The sequence below is a fragment of the Esox lucius genome, chromosome 12 (genome assembly GCF_011004845.1).
Source record: "Esox lucius isolate fEsoLuc1 chromosome 12, fEsoLuc1.pri, whole genome shotgun sequence".
In the NCBI taxonomy this organism is placed as follows: Eukaryota; Metazoa; Chordata; class Actinopteri; order Esociformes; family Esocidae; genus Esox; species Esox lucius.
In genome coordinates, this window is record NC_047580.1 from 25,306,171 (window position 1) to 25,326,409 (window position 20,239).

At 40.4% G+C, this 20,239-nt stretch overlaps 2 protein-coding genes across 3 annotated transcripts; both read right to left on the reverse strand.

The window, feature by feature from the left end:
* Positions 1–2,676: 2,676 nt before the first annotated feature.
* On the reverse strand, positions 2,677–12,120 carry LOC105022336 (RAP1B, member of RAS oncogene family). 2 transcript variants are annotated; one of them, NM_001303951.1, is given in 9 exon segments: positions 2,677–3,396; positions 3,640–3,755; positions 5,110–5,253; positions 7,455–7,595; positions 7,694–7,750; positions 7,830–7,898; positions 8,004–8,092; positions 9,736–9,882; positions 11,794–11,925. In NM_001303951.1, coding segments are annotated over 6 exon segments (555 nt in total). In that variant the 5' UTR covers positions 8,061–8,092; positions 9,736–9,882; positions 11,794–11,925; the 3' UTR covers positions 2,677–3,396; positions 3,640–3,668.
* A 1,422-nt stretch (positions 12,121–13,542) lies between these two features.
* Positions 13,543–20,169, reverse strand: LOC105022335 (leiomodin-1). The gene is made up of 3 exons (XM_010890612.3): positions 19,500–20,169; positions 15,958–17,853; positions 13,543–15,737 (listed from the first exon to the last, which is right to left on the reverse strand). The coding sequence occupies exons 1-3, from the start codon at positions 19,767–19,769 to the stop codon at positions 15,711–15,713; spliced, it is 2,193 nt and encodes a 730-aa protein (XP_010888914.2). The 5' UTR covers positions 19,770–20,169; the 3' UTR covers positions 13,543–15,710.
* Positions 20,170–20,239: the final 70 nt, after the last annotated feature.

Consider the following 20,239-nt stretch of genomic DNA (forward strand, 5'->3'; position numbering starts at 1 on the left):
TATGTGGTCGTTGCTAGACTGCCATGTTCAAGTCTTCATAGATGAATCAAGCCAACTTCAGTAAAAACTACAGGCAACCGAGGAACCTAGAATGTTACATTTTTTATTATTCATATAAATCGTGAATTTCGCTTTCAGTTTATTTTGGGAAGCGGACTAAACTAGGTTTCCTTCCTCCCAAGCTACTAAGTTAAGAAGTTCACTGTATAAAGACGAATACTTTACCATCCTCAAAGGGATATTCACTGTTTGCTTTTTTATACATTTTTACCTGGACATTTGATCAAATGAAGGGCCTTACAGACCACTTTATATGTGTAATATACAGAGTGGTAACCATAAAAAGTATATTTTGACCCGTTTTATGGAACACTGAGCGAGTCCATGCAACTTATTTGATTTGTTACAGCAACTGCTCACTCCTGAACCTATTTAGGCTTGTCATGACAAATGTGTTAGTGACTCAAGATATTTCAACTTGTAATTTTGTATTCTTGTAAACTGACTAATTTCTCACATTGGTATTACATGATATTTTGTGAAGATTAGTGACACAAAATCTAATTTTAATCAGTTCTAAAATGTAGACTGCTCTATCACAACACAACGTGGATAAGGTCCAAGGGGTTTAAGACCTTCTGAAGATGTTTTACCACCACATCCTAGTAGCCAACAGTATGTAAATGTAAATGTACTATAAACAATAATATACAGAGGAGCCGCAGCTACATAATGAATGTGAAAGTGCAAGTGCATGTTCTTGGTTTTACTACGCGTTAGGATCAGAAGTCCCAACAAAGACAGTATAACCGTCGGGCTTAGGTTTAGTGTAAAAAGTAAACTGATTAGTGTTGGAGAAGGGTGTGATTTAGGTTTAGGCATTAAAGTGTAGGTTTAGTGTAAAACGTACAATTTTGGTTAGTGTTGGTGAAGGTGGTTCTTTAGGTTTAGGCATTAAAGGGTAGGTTTAGTGTAAAATGTACAATGTTGGTTAGTGTAGGTGAAGGGGATTCTTTAGGTTTAGGCATTAAAGAGTAGGTTTAGAGTTAGGGCAATGTTAAGTTTAAGCATAAAAGTTAAGTAAATAAGTGGTTCAGGAGTCTGCTGGACAGACTCGCTCCAGTACCACATCATGCAGTATGAGTGTAGTGGGAGGAAGCGTTACACGATATCAAGGCATTCTTCTGAGTCTGTAAATGTGATTAAATTTTTTTTTTTTCAATACATTTGCAAAACTTTCCAAACACATGCGTTTGCTTTGTCATTTTATTCTAAGGCTGTACCAAAAAAAAAAGCAAAGGGTACTGAACACTATCTGAATGCACTGCGAAGCATACTGAATACTATTGAAATGCTTGGCCCCCTGTGTTTTCCTTGAAGAGTAACGTTATTAAGAGATCAAGCTTAACTCTGCAGTTATCTTGACATCTGGTTTTCCCAACCTGTTGTTTGCCTAGTTGATCCAGTGGCAGTAAGAACCCCAGTTGTCCAGGCTTGAGAGCAGGGGGCAGACACGCAATCCCCAGATTGATCTTTTGGGTCTTGTGAGGAATCGTATGACAAGTAGGTGGATGTAAGGAGAAAAATATCAGCCTATAGTTTCACAGTAGAAGCGGTCATTGGACAAGACATTGGAGCAGAGAAAACCAAACAAAACAAGTGAGATCTCCCAGCTGGTGGCTGTTAGAAAGTTTAATTCATTTTAAATGTATACAGCTTTCATGGTCTTACTCTGTTGTTGTGACACAGCCTCGTCAGCTGACTACATCTCCCTTCGCTCTTTCTGCCTGTTGGTCAGCATTCATGGCCTGTCTGCATTTATGCTCCGTCAGACTGACCAACCCTCTGCTGTACTGGGTAGTCCCCTCATCGGCTAAGTATCAGACTTTTTGTTTGGGGCTGACAAAACCTGCTTTTCATTTCGCCAATTCCTGTAGACTCGTTAATCGGTCTCGTCTGCTACGTCAGCCATTGTCTAATATAACCATTTGTCTTTTGAATATGAGCTTTGGGTCATGACCGAAAGGACAAGATCCCGGATACAGGCGGCCGAAATGAGTTTTCTCCGCAGGGTGGCTGGGCGATCCCTTAGAGATAGGGTGAGAAGCTCGGTCACCCGGGAGGAGCTCAGAGTAGAGCCGCTGCTCCTCCACATCGAGAGGGGTCAGCTGAGGTGGCTTGGGCATCTTTTTCGGATGCCTCCGGAACGCCTTCCTGGGAAGGTGTTCCGGTCCCGTCCCACCGGGAGGAGACCCCGGGGAAGACCTAGGACACGCTGGAGGGACTATGTCTCCCGGCTGGCCTGGGAACGCCTCGGTGTCCCCCCGGAAGAGCTAGAGGAAGTGTCTGGGGAGAGGGAAGTCTGGGCATCCCTGCTTAGACTGCTGCCCCCGCGACCCGGCCCCGGATAAGCGGAAGAAGATGGATGGATGAATGTCTTTTGAATAATGTCAAATAAATTAATAGGTAAACTAGGTTTGAATTAAAAGGAGGAATAAAGTGTGTGTTCAGTTTCTGAAAAATTTAACAGCGCTAACAGGTTGCATTTCAGAAATGCTTGACTGAGAGCCAAATCCATTGAAATAGAAATAACCATCTTACTTTTATGCCAACATTAGGGCCAAAGATTTGTTCTTTTTGGTCATTAGATAAATGAAAATGCATTGACAAAAGATAATGAAAATGTACTAAAATTTAATCATTCATAAAAGCTGGAAAATCATGTGACTGAGTAACACAAGAAGCAATATTAGAGTTGGTTTAGTACAATATATTTTCAGCCTAAAGACATAGAAATCAAGTCTCTTCATTTCCCCATTCTATAAAATAAGAATTTTCCATAGCATCATTACGCACAAAAAAAAAGAAAAAGAATTAGAATATATTATGGGAAATATGAAAGACTTGTAGCTTCCCATATAAAACAAAGTCACTTAGGAAAGATGTTATTTGATGAATACAAGTCCTTAAAAGTAGTAGGAAAAAGAAGACATTGATGCATTGTTGTTGACAATTAGTGCAGCAGGGTATGTTAATAAGAAAGGTCAACATTTCCCATGATTTCATTTGCAAACATTAAGTCATTTGAGAATATTTGAAATCAAACAACCCAATTCCGTAAATCCAACATAATATGCATGGTCTCTTTTTGTTTTAAAGGATAATTTCCAAAACTTTGGGGAAGGCTCTTCATCACAAGACTGTCCCACTGACAAAATGACGAAAAAGAGGGGGAAAAAAAAGGTCTGGATTTCTTAATCCAAGAATAATTCTCTGGTATAAGAGCGGTGTAGTAGACAATGACTTGTTGGTCTTCTCAAACTTCTCCAAACCTAATTGAAAGGGCTTGGAATGCCGGCACGGTCCAACTGGGCAACAGTATTGTATTGCAGCTTCCTGTACAGACAGAGAGGGCATGTAAGTTCACCGGTACTTTGATTTACATTCCTTGGGAGGGCAGTTGTACATTGAATGTGTCTGCTTTCGAGAGAGACAGCAAACATCAATGAAAGTACATTAGATTCAGCCAAAGGCAACTAACGCCATTATGATCAATTAAATTCAGTAAAATAAAGAACTGTAATAAATAACACATTCAGGTTCCATTTCACACTTTAAATCCCACCAAAGTCAACTAACCTGGCTCAGAGCTGCTGCTAGTGGATGCCTTAGAGCAGCGTGCAATTTGTCTTCTTCTTTGCCTTCTTTACTGTCGGCGTTTTCCTATTGATCTGTCTGACCAGGTCGTAGAAAATCTAAAGCAGAGCAAAAGAGCAGCAGTTAAATACATGAACATTAACTCTGTTATAGGCTCTAGATCATCACACTTCTTTACAATATGCATTTCCTCCTTTTGCAATTCTTGCCAGCATGACAACATGGGAAGTTAAACGGTTTGCAAAACCCACTGTCTGGTATGCATTGCAGTTTTGGGGGTAACTGTTGGATTTCAGTGCAGCGTCAGAATGAAATGCCAGTCCCTATGTTTGGAGCTCACAATGTCCTTGATATTGTCTGTTGTGAAAAGATTATATCGGGACTCAAGTTCCCACTTTGACGCCGAATTTGTAACTGTGTGGAAGCTGGGAATTTACCAGTTGTTAAGTTAATATTACCAGCTGGCCGATGGCCAACAAGCTGCGTCAATCATAAACTAGAATTATTAAGAAATGTGAAATGTAGATTTATTAATTATAATTAGTTGCTCTTAAATTGTCAAAAATGATATTGGCAAGATAATTTCCTTTGTGGGTGACATCAGGAGTACCATGCAGAAGTTGTTTCTCAGGAAGACAGGTTTCCAGCTCATAATAACCAGTTGGAGGGCTGTTTTAGTAGATGTTTCCCAGTTCTATGTGGGGAATTCCTGCGTTATGAACAATGGCGCTGTCTCCTTCAGGCGCTCTTTCCCTCAGGGTGAGGTACACACTCATTACCATCGTAGTGATGGGGGTTATGGTAAGCTACTACTGGTTTCTTGAAACGGATGGAAGAAAGTTTTGCAGCATTGTGAACGGGCACATATCTGACAACAAAACTAGAAATACCTATTGATTGTGTCATTTCTACGGCCAGGTCGGAATCTATTGCCAGCCACGTCACGTTATTGCCATTTTGGGTTTGAGTCTTGCAGACGTCCATGTAAATGTGGCAACATTTGACGTGTTGGCAGCTGCACAAGCTATATTTATTGATCCTGGCAGGATACAGTTAACTCTGTTCGATGCAGATGTGATCTACTGGGAAGCCAAAACGTTCCCCAACTGGAAATCTCAACACAACGGTGGATCCTGCCATTCTGTTTTATTGACCCCAGCACTCAACTTCACATAGAACAAGCCCCCGACGGTGCCTTGCAAACAGTGGGGTTAAAATGCACCAACTAGGATGAACAACCTGTTAATGTGCTTAGGCTCCAGCTAGTTGTTGTAATGGAAAATGTTTTGAACTTAGATTTATTCAACAGACTTAGACCTTCAACCAAGACACAGCCTTCAGACATAGTGCTTTTATTGTGCAAATAAAAATGCATTCCTTCAGGGTCACAGCCCAGACCAATAAAAACACCCCTACATATCACAGGTGACTGGAAGTGGAAGAGGGGCTTACCTCGTTAACATTGATCTTTGATTTAGCCGAGGACTCTAGATAGGCACAGTTGTTCCATTGTCTGGCCAGGTTCTGACCCTGCTCCTTGCCCACTACACGTTCATCCTCCAGGTCACACTTGTTGCCTACGAGGATCATGGGGACCTGGTAACAGAGATGTCATTTTTTAAAACCAAAATAGAGACCATAATGTAAAGAGATACAATCCGGAACAGGGCCCAGAAAGATGACATATTAGTACCATGAATGTTCTGCTTGCCTAGCCCCAATGAATACCTGTTCCCATTCTTGATACGTAATGTGCAGGCTACACAAAAAACGGTCCATAATGCACCGAGGTGAACGCATTAGAACAATGGGCAAAAGCTTTTCTCAGGTGCTCATATCCAAAGGCCTATCCGTCTTTTGAATCTGCGCCCATGTTAGGCCACAAACAAACACATTCATTACCAACCAGCTTAGAATTACCCCAATTAGGCTCATGCATCCAACCTTAGGTGCCCGTCTGAGTAGCCCATCTATCCCTCGTCCGTTTTCCAAACAAGTAAGCAGAGCTCTGCTCAAGGTAGTTTGTTAGCTAACTTAGAAACGTGACTGAATTCTCGTTCACTATCGAACACCATAAAACCAGTTTAGAAACACCCGGCGACAAGGTTCATCCAATGTGGTGCACAAGTCTGCATTGAGAAGAGCTCCAGCACTATGGAGAGATTCAGGCTAGAGGCATGCAGTTTAAAGTGAATCCGTACCACAAAGGTTCTTTGAGACTACAAGGCCTGGCCAGCCTGCACTTTCAGTTGCAATAGGCAAATTAACACAGCGTAAAAACAGCGCAGCAAGATGCTACGAGATTTAAACAAACTTATTAAATACAAACGACACCAGTTTCTGCACACCGCAGCGCCACCATTTTCTAGCTGGTATTAGATGTAACCTTGGTTCGCCAGCCATCTCTCTTCTGGCCAAATGTCCACAAGCAGTTCAAGCCTGGGGACAAGATTAGAGGATGCAGCTGGCTGATCACAGATCCGTCGCACTTAACATTATGGTGGCTTCAAAACGTATTAGTTTCTCTGCATTTCTTTGTGTTGTAGACTGAATTCATAAAATTATGAAATATTTCTGCCATCAATCCTCCAGCCAACAATACTCCATATTTACATTATATTTCGACAAGGGTGCCAATCTGAAAAATAAGTGTGCACCAATCTGCGGTCACATTCCAAACTGATCCTATCCTTGGATGATCCAAGATATCTCTTAAACTTTATTAGAGTCCACCTGTGGCAATATCAAATAATTGGACATGATTTAGACACAGGCACACACGAGTCTATATAAGGACACACACTTCACAGTGCATGTTGGAGAAACCACCACCCCATGACATCCAAACAACTGTCCGTAGACCTCAGAGATCTTGGGAAGTTTATATTACTTTGTTTGGCCAGACAGACAGCTCAACAAATAGTTTTGATTGTTTCAAACTCCTTCCATTTCACAACGATGGAGCCAACTGTGCTGGGAACTTACAAGGCTATAGCAATGTTTTATATATACTTCACTTTAATGGGTAAGCGTGTCCAAAGTTGACTAGCATTGTGTATATGTACATACATGAAACAAACTGATATGTCTGGAGTTTGCTCAAAGGCCCTTAAAGGACTCGAAAAGCATGACAGAAAAGATTATCAGAGTCGAATGAACAGAGCAATATACTGGGAGGTCCTTGAAGAAAACCTGATTTAGGGCTGGGGTTTAAATTCATCTTTCAGCACAATAATGTCCCAAATCTCAGAGCCAAGACCACACTGGAATGGCTCCAGTAAAAGTATGTCCTTGAACAGCCAAGCCAAAGCCTGGACTTAAATCCCATTGAAGATCTATGGGGAAACCTGAAGACAGCAGTTCACATATTCTCCCCATCCAATCTGACAGAGCTTGAGAGGATGTACATGGAAGAATGAGACAAACTGCACAAACCCAGGGGTGCAAAGGAGGTAGAGGCATACCCCCTTACAAGAATACACAAGGATAAGCTGAGACTTAATCAACTATAAATTCAGTCAATAACAACAAAATACAGATGATGGGGTATGAATACTTTCCGCTGTATGTTTAGAAAAGGATACAAAGAATTCAAAGATATGAATCAGACAACTCTTCGTTTAAGTCTTTTGAACTTAAATTGTTAAGAGTGATTCATGAGCTCATTCATTCAGTCATTCTCATATGATAGAGAGAACCCAAAATATACGGTCATGCATTATTTATGGATAACAAATTCGAACTGTTGGAAGCAGGTTAACTGCAGTGACTGAGCCCTGATTAGCTACAATACTCACATCTTCGGTGTCCTTTACTCGTAGGATCTGCTCCCGAAGGTCCTGTAGATCATTAAAAGTGGACTGTGCTGTGATGGAGTATACAAGAGCAAAGCCTTGACCGTTTTTCATGTACAGGTCCCTCATCGCTGTGAACTGCTCCTGTAAAACAGCAAAGGAAAGAATCCATGACATACTGGCCATGATTTACTGCTATCAGACAATCTGTTACCGTAGCAACTTGGACATGGTCTACTTACTGTTCCAGCTGTGTCAAGGATCTCAAGCATGCACTGCTGGCTTTCCACTTCAACTTGCTGCGGGAACAGGGGGTAGTTTAGTAACATCTGACAAAGTGGTGGCAAGTGAGCTTTGAGTATCTTAAGGCCAGTTTACCTTTCTATACGAGTCTTCTATTGTGGGGTCATATTTTTCCACGAAGATTCCCTGTACAAATTGGACTGTCTAGAATAGAATAAACAAGCATTGAAAAACATGAATGTAGTGACATTTTCAACAATTATATACCGGCAGAATGACAAGGAAATAAAGAAGCATAGCATAACTCACCAGTGCAGATTTGCCAACACCTCCTGAGCCTAACACCACAAGCTTGTATTCACGCATGGTGGACTTACTTCACTAGACAGAATAAAAGTCTGCAAAACAAGATAGAAAAGGCCTACTTAGGTCACTATTTATGTACTTGTGCACACTGTCAACCAAAGATGAAACCTCAGTAATGCTTTTCAGCTTTTGTCAGATCTAGACGTTAATGCAATGGTTAATATCTCTCAGCTCATTCATCAGCTAATACTTAACTCCATTTCTTATAAATAGCTGAGCCTAAACAAAACTGCCTGGTTGCGTCGAATCTACTTCAACATTACATATTCAGGAAATGAAACAAGGCCATATTCCTATTTTAAAATGAGGAAACAAATAGAAGACCCAAAATAAATACAAATCTGCCCTTCGTAAGGTTGTGCACTACAGCTTCAACATTCGAGTGAGTGACAGTGAGCTGATGCTAACTGTCAAATGGCCTGGTCCCTGAGGAGTCGTTAGGTAACAGCCAGAGAGACACAAATAGGTTCATCTCATTAGCATGCCTATAGGAGCAGGCTGCGTGGGGTCTGGAGGCACCACCTCCATCAGCTTGGCAGTGACAAGTAGGGCTTGTCAAATTAGCACAGCACTACTAAACTCTTTAGCTGGTGTGCTGTTCTGTCTTGGAGGCAGCCATGGAAAACTGGAGGCAGTTGCCAAGAGAGGACCACGTTGGTAACAAGTCAAATGAACATGTCTCTCTAGGTCTAATAGGGTAAAAATATTTAAAATAATAATAATAATAATAATAATAATGTCATCCCCCATAAATAATGCATGCAAATTACCATTCATTACTATGGCATCCCTGTTGGAACAATGAAATGTAAATACCTGACCTACATTAGATAATTCACATACAATAAGTAACATTTTTAAAAATCTGGCCATGTAGACGTGACAGATCAACAGTTCTCTCTCTTTTATTGTGGAGGACAAATACCACCAGGACCAGGCCAAAGCTCCATGAGCAAATGCTTTTGTGCAGTGAAACAATCAAACTCCACTATCATCACGTACTAATCCAAACATGACAAATTGCAAGTGACAGCAGCACCACAAGTCTACATAGCAAAGATGGACGTTCCAAAAGTCCATTCAATTCTCAGGCTACCACAATACAGCCCTTCTTTCAGAAAAAAAGACCATAGTAACAATGTTATTATTAAACAAGATCAAATACCAGACTAAGAAAGGCAAGTGTGTTTGATTATTAAATTAGACCCATTCTAGAAGCAAAAACAACAGCTGTAGTAAGAATGCTTAACAAAGAGTGTGCCACAAAGATTTGGGAAAGGCATTTAATTTATATCTGATATGCTATAGCCTTTAGTTGAACCGAATGGAGATAACACATCTGGAGTAGCGGTTAAACAAATAAATGCCTTTAGAAGTACACATGGTCTATCTTAGAATTCCTGAAAAGCACAGCTGATATGGAGAGTGGTTCCATGTTGACAGCCCCTTGATAAATTCACCATGCCAACTTCACCATGGCACAGTCAGCACACTAGTTCTTGATATCTCATATAGTTAGTGAGGGTTCAGACTCAGTATTTCTCAACACAATAGACAACGGTCAGATTAGATGGAAAAATAGCGGTCTACATTTATTTTTTCTAAAGCTCTGTTATAGCTTAGGCTCTGCAGTTAATTTTTCAGCCATAAAAGCAACTCTCAGGACAGAACCTACTGTGTACTAGGCTGGAAGTGACAACTCCCCACTACATCTGGTGAGGAAAGGCCAGCAGTTCCCAGGACACACTGACGTCTGTGGGCAGGTGTAGAGGTTATGGTGGGAGCCAAAGAAGCTAGGCTTCTCCAGAGAATATTCCCAAACCTAGGGTAAAGAAATGTTACATTTCAGCTTATTGTGAATAATCATAGGCATTAATATTTAAGCGCTTTGACAGCGGGAGGAACTGTCCAACACATCATGAACCAACTAATGAGTCTGGACAGAAACATGGTCTCAGAATTGTTGTTTGCATAAAAGGCTAATGAATGTATACAATAGAAGAGAACCCCCTACAGAACATGCCAATAAATTGGCAGCAAAGGGTACTATTTGGTACTGTTTAGTCAGATTTTTGCTATAGGTTTGGGATGCTATTTACGGCTGACAACTAACTTCCCTTTTGGCCACCAGAAAATCTAATGATTCTGGTCATCTATAAAAAGGTTGACTGAGTTTTGGGGAGATGTTCAAACTTTTAGAATTTCAAAAGGGGAAATTTCAAGTTGCTACATCCATTTTCAGTGAGTGCGAACATAGGCTACACACTACCCATTACTGGGTGAGTCAGTTCCTCTGGGAAGTATTTCAATCCGTTCCTAATATAGAGTTCATGGACGTCATATGCTAAAATATTATGACTGTTTCTTATTTGTAGGCCTAACTTACATTTTGTTTTAGTCTCAAGCTACTGTCAATATTCTGATGTTTCCAGACTTGTGAGGTCTTACAGAATTGCATGAAATGGGTTTATAAAAATACCAACATATTATTTAAATATTCTTAAAGCTGAGGTTTAGCTGCTTTACCACTCTGTGCTGATTATGTTGGGTCTATTTCAACGTTTGTTTAATGTCGCTCAGATTGCCCGGTTCTGTGAAAGCACTGGTCAATAGGTCAAATAACATTCTAAGAGTGGGGTTTCTTGGTCACATGTATCCCTTGTTGAGTTTAATAATTGTGATTTCACATATTTACACTTAAATGTCTGAGTATTTTTACTGGCCCAGTCATCTTTTTCTCATCTCTGGCCATATTGCAATTTCTGCCAACGCTCCAGGTTAAAACCAATCATTATATCATGAATGGTCAGTCCTACAATCCATTACTTTGTCTATGACCGAGTTTAAAAATTTCGTTAGCATCTCTTTTTTACCCAAAACATGAATTGTTTGAACTCCTGTTTAACCACAGATGTAGTTGTCCAAATTGCAACCTAGGTAATTCTTCAAATACAGAAGATAATCCTGCTGCTTAATTTGTTGTTTTTTTATAGCCTCTGAATGGTACGTCAGTCATGTGTGCCAAAAAGAAAACACCAGCCTTCCTGATGATTTTGATAGACTGTTTCAGCAAGTCAAAAGTTCACGTAGTATACGTGAATCGTAATCTACCGTGGCCAGCTAGCTAGTCTGTAAATAGTTAACTTTACCGCTATTATTAGCTAACAAGCAACCCATTTTTTAAAGTCACCTAAGAACCTCGTCTCTGGAGTAACTTGGATAACATTTGCTATCTACACATCACTCAACTTGCAATGTGGTTATGAAATGTTAAATGGTTTAACGCCAACTAGCTTATGACTTGGATAGCCAATACAGCTAACTAAACTTAACGGTGGAAAGTGCTTTAGTTAGCTAACATACGCAAACACAAACTTAACGTTAAGGCTAATGTTAGCTACTGTAGCTATTCTGTCTAGGCGAGACAAGTAGGTAGCGTTCACCTCGGGTTAGTTAATCAATTGTGAACTATCTAGCTATTTGGTTAAATAAGGCATGCCAACTAGGTAACGTTCGTCGTTACACTAGAACACAGCCAACTCCATTTGGCTTGTTATGCTAGTTGGCTAACATCGTTAGCCTCCCTTCCATCCGGCCTATACTTTCGCTGTAACTAGCCTGCTGCTACTTAGCTAGCTGTCCTATCTGACATATTTTCAGTATTCTATATATCCATATTTTAGCATTAAGTAACCGTTAACTGTTGTTAGGATCACATATAATAATTACTCACTGTGTTATGTTTTCTCCGCTGCTTCAGTGCCAGGAGTAGCTGACTTCAATGAACCTTTCGTTCGGCACTGCGAACGTCACTCCCTAGCCTAAACGACTGCTACGTTTGGTTACTCCCTAGCTAACCTCTCCCACCATAAATGGCAACGGACGATGTAGTTTCAAGGCGTCTTGACTTTCCACAATGCTGTAGTTGTCACTGAAACCATACAGATAATCAGAGCATAGCAACCATGTACTGAAAGTGAAAATAAAAGATTAAACGTGTATTTACATGATCTTCACATTAAACTAAGGATTGTGACAATAACTACAACAAAATAGCCTATCAAGTTGATCTACTGCCTTTCAACGTGTGTTCGAATAATGAAGGAATGCTGGAGTGCAATTATACAGTATAGCATACTTTCCACTGGAGTTCTCAGAAATAAGCCTTCTACTTGTTCAGAGGAAACAGATGTAGGGGAAACAGTAGGGAAACATTCGCAGCGGTCTTCAGCTATAACACTCACACACAAACACTCAAGTGAAGACTGGCAATTTTAGTATAATAAAAAACAGATTTTACCTAACATTAAACCTAACACAGTCCTTAACACCAAGTCAGTTTAAGCTTTTGGTTACGGTCAAATATCCTCACTTCACATTATTTATAATATCAGATAGTAAACCAAGAACACACACAAACAAAATAATGGTTGCCAACATGTAGTTTAGAGGCACTGCACATAAGAACACCATCAATGTGTTGACTGTGTTGTGACAACACAATTTTTAGACCATAATTGTTTGATCCTGTTAAGGTCTTTCTTGATTTAGTGTGAGGAGGGAGTAGAAAGCTTTGTTATCAACTACCATTCTGTATTCCCCAAAACAAGTGTCCTCTTCACCTTGAAAGATTGAGGGAGAAAAAAAGAGAAGGAAAATGGGTTGAGTTTTATTTTTTCACTCCGTTGGAGCATATCCTAATTCATTTTGTCTGATAGTCGGCATTACATTCTTTTTTAAATGATAAGAAAGCATAAACAAATATTTACCTGTGCTATATCTATAGAATTGGATAATTCAGCTGACGGAAGTGCTAAAGAACTCACATCACAAAAACATTATCATAACTGCATTATGATACTTTAGTTTGAGTGACATTGATCATTTCCTAAGTTATACACTGTGTACAGTCATGGCGCAACACACAGACAGTCTAGGGACAACTCCCACAACACTGTGTAAGTGGATGTTTACAAAACCTGAATGAGAGTGAAAATAACGACTGGTTCATCTCAGCCAAACCCATGGTTTGGAATGAAAAAGAGTAGACTACAGTTAATTACCTGGGCTATTAATCAGAATCCCAGAGGACGCCCAGGTTTTTGTAACAGGTACGTTTTTGTATGCCACATTTGAAGTGAGCACAATAAAAATGTACAGAGGATTATATACATATTATTATAAGATTATAAGAAATGTATAACATATTAAGATAACACATTTGACAATAAAACTAATTATTGAAGCTATTTCAAGTATGGAGGACACATTGTTTCAGTGGTATCCTTTCTGTCAATCACAGGAGCAGTTGCAAACAGTGAGGTCACCAATTGCACTGTATACAAATATTATCTAAAGTTATGACTTCATATCTAGGTGCTCCAATTTGGATCACAACATAAAACTTGATAAAAGAGAGTGAAAACATTTTATCATAAGAACAACTGATAGGGTAAACATTAAATAAAAAATATTTTGGAGGAAAGTTTGCCAGAAGTTTATTCAATATAATTTGCAGTATGTAGTGTTCTCTCCCACAAAGAAACGAACAATCAACAAATTCAATTGTTTGCAATTGTAATAAACCACAACAAATCACAAACAAAACATTCAAAATTGCACCAGAGCATTGACAACAGAGCAGAGCATTGACAACTTGGCAAGTAAAGGAGAATCTTCAGATAAAAGTAAATGTTCAGAAATATTAGTTATAATAAATAATTGACATTTTTAGTAGTGAGCAAGCATTTTTCTTACTATGCTGATTTTTGATGGACCTTGACTCACATTGGTTGAGCACTCTCTGCTCCCTCTTTACATTCTTATTTTAAAAATTATATGTTTTACCATAGACACAAATGCTGTTATTGCCACTACATTATTCTCCAGTGAGCAGCACCATACAGAGTGGCTCAAGGCTGTATTCTGTCTTAAAAAATGAAGATTAAAATATAAGCTCATTGCAACATTTCAGAAAGGTGTGCTAATTTTGGTAATTTTGTTCAATCAAAAGCCTCCATAAGGCAGACAGAAGCATCAAACACAGATGGAATATTCCACAATTGTTCTTCTGGAGAAATGAAACCCAGCAGCATACCACAATGCATTCCACTGCTATGCTAAGCAAACTTTCATGGGAGTCCAGATTCCGCTGTAAGTTGTATTGAAGTCCAGCAGGAGGCACTCTGTTCTAGGACTAAGGACACCTTAATGGCCCAGGGCATGAGTTTGTGTCAGTGTCCTAGGGTGCTGTCTTTTGGATGGGATTTGAAACAGGTCCTAACTCTATGTGGGCATTATTTTGCGCTAGGTGTGTTATTCCAGATTCCCTGGGTGAGTTTCCAATCTATCCATGATACCTTGCCTGGATAACCAAATTCTCCTCAAGGAGTTTGGATCTGAGAATCTACAAGATGATTTCTAGATTGTAAAAACAGTTAAATGTTCTGTTTGTTCCCAGAAACGGACTTTCGGACTGTTTCAATGAACCAACTGGTTCAGCATCAACATTTACAAACATTTTCATTGGCTTCTGACCGGTTAGAGATATTTCAATCACAGATTTTTGTAAGACAACCTTTATTCTGACATCCCCAAACGACTACAGTGAAAGCAGTCTCACACTATAATATGTAGCAAATGATGTGGCAGAGCTCATCGAATATACTGGCCTCCTGATCATCTCCCTCCATGACTTCACCAGTAGATTGGTGTTCCCTACATATGTTCTCTTAATTTGAATTGCAGGCTTTATTGTATTTATTAGGAGTTCTTTTTGCCTCCTTTTCAGTATTTCTCTGTGTGTCATCCTGGACACTTCTCTCTCAGGATATACTCATTCCCTGTGAAATGTTTGCAACAGACAAGGGGTCTCTTGCCAGTTCTAGGAAAGTCTATCATACATTCAGGGTGCAAGCAGCTAGTATGTAGCCTGGGTACCAGTTTCTTTAGCTGGCATTCTCCTCCTGGCCATTCCTTGCCAGAATCATAGAGTATAAGGAGTGGAACTTTAGCTAAAATGACCCGGTACTTAGGCCAGCTGATATCCCAGTGGACTAATTTACAGTAATTGTCCTGTAATACACATGAACCAGAGTATGAACATAAACACACTCAACTATAACATTCACACCGGAAAACTCTTTAAAAAAACATCAACCAAAAGTCCTTGTTCATTGCGCTTATAACGACCTAACTGTCTGCAATGTGTAGGCTAAGCAGTTCCTTCCAGTTGCTCTTCCCCTTTTTACTTCTTTTCCCCATGCACCTCCCTATTCTCTCCACCTCTTAGCAGGACAAAGCCTCACATGAAAGAGCAAGACATCCAACAGGCCAGTGGCCATCCTCCAATAGTAAAAAAGAACAGAGGAATTATTCTTACATAATACTGTATCTTCAATGCAATGTCCAAATATGGGAATATCAGGAGTACAGGAGGGCAAGATTCAGCTAAGCGATATATTAGCAAGCAGTGTGGACTAAGGTGGCTTCACCACCAACACCACCTTCTGGCTCAAAGCACCAACTGCACTAGATATCTCCATATTCCTCGCAGCAACAACAGGCAGGGCTTCACCCAAATTTACTACGGTAAACCAAATGCTGTTTTTGAATCAAATCCACCCTCTTCTTGGTATGATCCACTGGTCATTACTGAAGTAGTTTTGGAACATCAACCTGCAAGAGAGAGAACGATTCAGATTATATTTATTCACCATTATTATCCCCAACAGTAAATAAAATGTTGCCATTAACTTATATTATACAGATTCAATCAAAATGTCATGTCATTGTTCTCATACTGTTGGCTGCTCACCAAAATGTTCACATTGACATTGGCCTGATATTATTACCATGCTGCTTCTACCAGCTACTTCTACTCCGATTCTGTTCTAACCTTTTTTAGAGCTTTCATTGTGCTGTTGCGAATGGAGTCCAGAAATTGATCCCTAGTATTCCTTTCTCTTTGGTGTGAAGTCTGACCATTGAGTTTCCTCTGTGAAGCAGGTATGAGGGCTTTCCTTAGACTCTCCAACACTGGGGCAGGGGGAGGAGGTGGAGGTGTTGCTGGTCCAGATCTGGCAGCTTTAGGAGCCCGACGTTCTGGAGACCCGGGAAAAGATCCAACATCGTCTGCCTTAGATGGAGGTGGTGTAGACTCTGGTCTAGATCTGCAACACCAAGCTTTAGGGTTTAGCTTTCCCACCACCTTGGGACTTGCTTTGTCCACAGCTGGGGGGCTCGCCTTGTGTAAGGGTTCAGGTAAGGGTTTAGAGGGGGCCAAAAAAGGTGATGTTTTCAGGAGGTTTCCTATCCTCCTATTGTCACCAACCAACTTGGGTTGGGGTTGAGATGAAGGCACACGTGGGAGTCTTTCCAAAGGCAATGTCTTCTTATTTGCGTCGGCCTGTGGTTGTGTTGTTGGACGCAAAGGCTGTGCCTGCTGCCGGACCAGTTTCTTCGCCTCCAGTCGACGTTGCCGCTGCAGGTCCATATTCCGACTCAGGATGTTCGTCATGGTCATCCTTGGGCCGGCCAGCTCAAAGCCGTAGCCCAGCTTCAGCAACGTGTTGTTGGCCCTCAACGCATTGGCCATCTCCATCTCAGTCTTGCCTCCACAAATGTGCCGCTGGTTGTGGAAGCGCAGTTCAGTCACAGTGGCATTTCTCTCTAAGGCGCGTACCACAGCCATAATCCCCTTCCCAGTGAGGAGGTTGGAGTCGAGGATGACGCTGGTCAGGGATGTGTTGTGCCGCAGAGTGTCAGCAATGGCATAGGCCACGTGGTCGTCAGCCCGGGTGTTGGCTAAAGCAAACGTCTTGACATGCCTGTTGTGCTGCAGTGCTTCCGCAAACTGGATGAGGGTGAGGGTCTTGATCACGTCCGAGTTGTTGACATTGAGCTCAGTGACTGACGGGTTGTCATTTTTAACCTGCTCAAGGAGCTCGTCGAACATACTGGCCTCCTCGTCTTCGTCGTCTCCACCAATGAGTTCCCCAGGAGATCGGTCTTCCCTAAAGCTGTTCTCTTGGTTTAAATTGCAGGCTTTACTGTATTTGTTAGAAGTAATTTTTGCCTCTTTTTCACTGTTTCTCTGTGTGTCATCCTGGAAACTACCTTGTTTCCTGTGTGATTTGGTGTTTTCTCTCTCTTTTTCCTTCTCAGCACCCCTGACTTCATTCTGTTTTTCCTCTACTTCAGACAACATTCCTCTTATCTTGCTATTACACAGTTTTTTAGGTTTCTCTTTACTCTTGTCTTTCTCAGTGTGCCCTTGAAGCTTTGAAATCATATCCTTAGTTTTAGAGTCAGTATTTTTTCTAAAAGGTTTCTCCTCCTTTTTTTTTACATCCTCTTTTCTAGTTTTAAATTTTGAAATGAGAGCGATTGTTTTGTTACTACCCTGATCCTTTCTTGTCCCATCATTTTTATCCTTTACTTCGACCTGTGCTTCACTTCTTTTTTCAACAATCTTATCTTTTTCATGGCCCTCGTCCTCACTTTGTCCTGACCTATTATGTGGTTTTTCCTCATTTCCCTCTGTAGTCTCTCCCTCACCCTTCAGGTTCTTGCTCTCTGGTGTTTCCTCTTTGTCCTTGGTTTTGTCTTTTTTCGCCTTGGTTATGTCTTCTTTCTCCTTGGTTATGTCTTCTTTAGGGGACTCTAGAGCAGAGAAGTGTAGGTCCAAGACATCTTGGTCATCCTGGTCATCTGACTTGAAGTAGAAGAAACTATCACAGCTCTTTCCCATCTTCTTCAGGCGTTCCCACTTTACTCTTTCAGTTGTTGGCTCCTTCAGTAGGAGATACATAGAAAATATAGTTTAATGAATCATATAAATATGCAGGATCAGATCATTTATTATGCATTACACAATGTAATCTGCATTGTATGACTTTTTCAGTTAGAAACACTTTCTGAAAGCCTCTGGAATGTTGATATCCATAAATTAAGACAGAGCTTGAATAAAACCATTAGAACATTGCCTCTACTTGCACTCTTTGTTTGTTCTGGTAAAACAAAATTTTCCATATACTGTAGCAATCAGGGTTTTTGCATCCCCTCAGGGCGATTTGTTGGTAGGCATCTGCAAGCCTCTGTATAAGTGACTGTGGCAGATGTTTCCTTAAAAGGCAGTATGGGTCAGAGCGAAGAGCCTTCTGCTCTGGAATTTCATTAGTCTTAGAACTGGAATCATGGTGCCTGCATTATCCAGACCAGATTCACTTTTCTATGAGCCAGTCTGTTACTCTGTCACCAAAACCAAAACCTAGTCCAGATCCAACAGACTTTGTGAGAAAAAAACTTTGCAAATGTATACATTACATACCCTAAAGCTTTGTGGAGTGGATTCATAAGTCTTAATAAAAACTTTGACAAATCCTGCAATGCATACATTGCACTGTACAGTATAGTGGTAAATATATTTGTCCAGACAACAGATAGATCCCAGGATAACAGTTATAACAATGACATGCTCCCATCATAAATGTATTCCCTAAAATAAACAATCAGATTCCATTTCAAACCATGGAATATTTACTTAAATACATACTCTGACTCAATATCAAACCAGGATGTATGTTTATTTATTTATTTTTTAAACATGCAACATTTTCCTTGGTACGAAATAATAAAAACCCTTGTCCTAGTCTTGTTTGTGTATGGAAAAACATGTTGTGAAGATGACCTAGGGTAATTTATCTTCAGGGCTTTGGGACACATTTGTTTATAAGAAAACTATTGCTGCTTAGCAACTCAGAGTGATGAAGCCCAAGAGTGTAAGTGACATTTTGCCTGTTAACGCAGAGTCTTCCATACAGTTGCTCTGGATTCTTTTCAAACAACTTGAGTTGTCAATAACCTATTCATGCAGTTGTTTCAACATAGCTCGTTTTCTTACTTGCCACCTTTTGGAATCTGCATCCAACAGCTGAGTGTCAATTTATTCTGTGTCTAAAGATGAACTGACTGTCTATGTTTATTTTCATGATTACATGGGAATCATCATCTCAAATGAAAAAACGACACTGTATTGCATTAAATTAGATTACATTAGACATACCAAATGGAATATATCTATCTTTGTCAAATACCATCCAATTATTATTTATTTCTGTTCAGAATGGTCATTAATAGACGTTATATTAGTGGGTGAACCGTTCTCTACAATAATATTTTAAACCCTCATCCCCCGAATTATCCCTCGAGTTGAATCCTGAAATCAATGCTGCAGGTCTACCAATCCAGGTTGACAGGGTCCTAAATGATATTGTTGAATAAGCTGTATAAATGGGGTCAAATTCTCCATTGACACCATTGCTACTTAATGGGATCGCTTCAGGTTCAACCAGCTAAATTCATTGTATATATTTTTTGAGGTTACAAACTTCCCAGTTAAGAGTGACATTGGCATTAGCAGAAACAGTGTCTTCATACCTCAAAGGACAGCTCCCTTTGAATGAGTTTCTTAGTTTCGCGCTCACAGAAGTCAAGCATCGCCCCCCTATTGTATTTTAATGACGGCTGCTTGTCTGTTTGGTTCCTCTGCCGGAGACCGACTGGCACAGTCGGATCCGGGTCAATGACGCTGATTTCGCTCTGCAGCTCTTCCACCTCGGACGGTGTCAAAGCGGCTAACAGGTTGTCGATGTCGGAGTCCTCTTCGCTGTCTGCTTGTCGTTGATTGCGCACTTTCATCCCAGACATTGTTTCCGACGAAAAGGTCCTGCTGCGCTAAACGACGGGTAATTGGCACAGAAGGTCTCCAAAAGACGTGAGATTATTATTGTTTTGCTACACCAACCTCAGGTTCATTGACCTCTCCAGTCGATTTTTGAAAATGCGCTTTCAGACAGTTGGAATAGTTCGAACAAGAGGGTACTTGGGGAGGGTTCTGGCCTATCAGGACGACTGCTTAGACCGCCTCTTTGAAGAACTGTTTAGCTCCATGCCCAATTTGAGATCAGAGCACTGGACCAAACCTCAGAGTCTATCTTGACATGGCACAATGCAAATATGAATGTATATTCAGTATAGTGCTATACCTTTTCTCGTACATGTCATCGAGAGAATATTCAAATGGTGTGGCTATGATCTCCATGCAAATTAAACTCACATTACTTCTTTTGATTAACACCACACGAGGACATCTAGTGGACCAAATTAAAAACGGCCCT